The following is a 911-nucleotide window of genomic DNA, read 5'->3' as shown; positions in this document are numbered from 1 at the left end:
GAGCTCTTCTCTGTCATCATACATAAAGGAGGCTGTTATGGAGGTCATTATCATGTCTACATCAAAGACATCGATCAGCTCGGCCACTGGGAGGCACCGGTCAGTCTTTTGTTTTTTATTGCAGTCTCTATGTATGGTACGATATTAACCACTCCAATCCAAAAGTGACAAGTAACCACTCTATGTGATGTGATTTTTATTTAATTTTTTCTCAGGAGGAAGAGGTAAAAGTGAAGGCGAAAACCCAGAGACAAGAGGACAAAGTTGGGGAAAAAAAGAAAGAGAGTGAAAATTCTGTTGACACAGAGGATCCACTCTCTGTTCTTACAGTCATTCTGGCTCAGGTACGCCATTACACCATAAAGCTCTACAGCTATGCAAGACCATAAGTAGATATTATTAACACTTTTGGATTTGTAGCAGTTATTTAATGTATAGAAGGATGAAATTCCATCTGAATGAAGAAAATGTCATTTTATTAATTTCACAGCACAATAAAGGGAAATTATGAGCGTATTCTATGTTTTGAAAGGCAGGACAACTGTAATCGATATTTCTTACATTTTGTGGGCATAAAATGTCATATGCTGATTTTCACTTGCTTTTTGTCAGGAGGAGTCAAAATGTGTGCTTGTAGACCAGCTGGGCCAAAAGCTGATGAATAAAACGGGCATGCCATGGAGCAAAAAATATAAAAAACAGTATGGCACCATCAGCAAGGTTGGGGTTCTGACGTTGTATACTATTCTTCACAAAGATACAGTAATAGACTAATGTTCAAAAGTTTGGGGCCAAGGAGGTTATTTATTTTTTTAATTAAGTTTTTAAAACTTTATTCAGCAAGCATGCATTAAATTGATCAAAAGTAGCAGTAATATTTATATTTCAAACAAATGTTTTTTTTTAACTCT

General features: G+C 35.8%; 1 protein-coding gene across 1 annotated transcript in view; it reads left to right on the top strand.

Annotated features, from left to right (window-relative positions):
* Positions 1–3: 3 nt before the first annotated feature.
* LOC107577022 (ubiquitin carboxyl-terminal hydrolase 40-like) overlaps positions 4–911 on the top strand; it is a gene marked incomplete at both ends in the record, with an annotated part of 4106 nt that continues 3198 nt past the window's right edge. Inside the window, 3 exons of the mRNA XM_016263142.1 lie at positions 4–99; positions 216–344; positions 613–720. Of these exons, the coding sequence (XP_016118628.1) occupies positions 4–99; positions 216–344; positions 613–720 (333 nt within the window). The remainder of the gene's footprint in view (positions 100–215; positions 345–612; positions 721–911) is intronic.

The sequence above is a fragment of the Sinocyclocheilus grahami genome, unplaced genomic scaffold (assembly GCF_001515645.1).
Source record: "Sinocyclocheilus grahami isolate Dianchi unplaced genomic scaffold, SAMN03320097.WGS_v1.1 scaffold4903.1, whole genome shotgun sequence".
Taxonomy (NCBI): Eukaryota; Metazoa; Chordata; class Actinopteri; order Cypriniformes; family Cyprinidae; genus Sinocyclocheilus; species Sinocyclocheilus grahami.
Note: the sequence above shows the minus strand (reverse complement) of the source record. Positions and strands in the feature narration are given on the sequence as shown.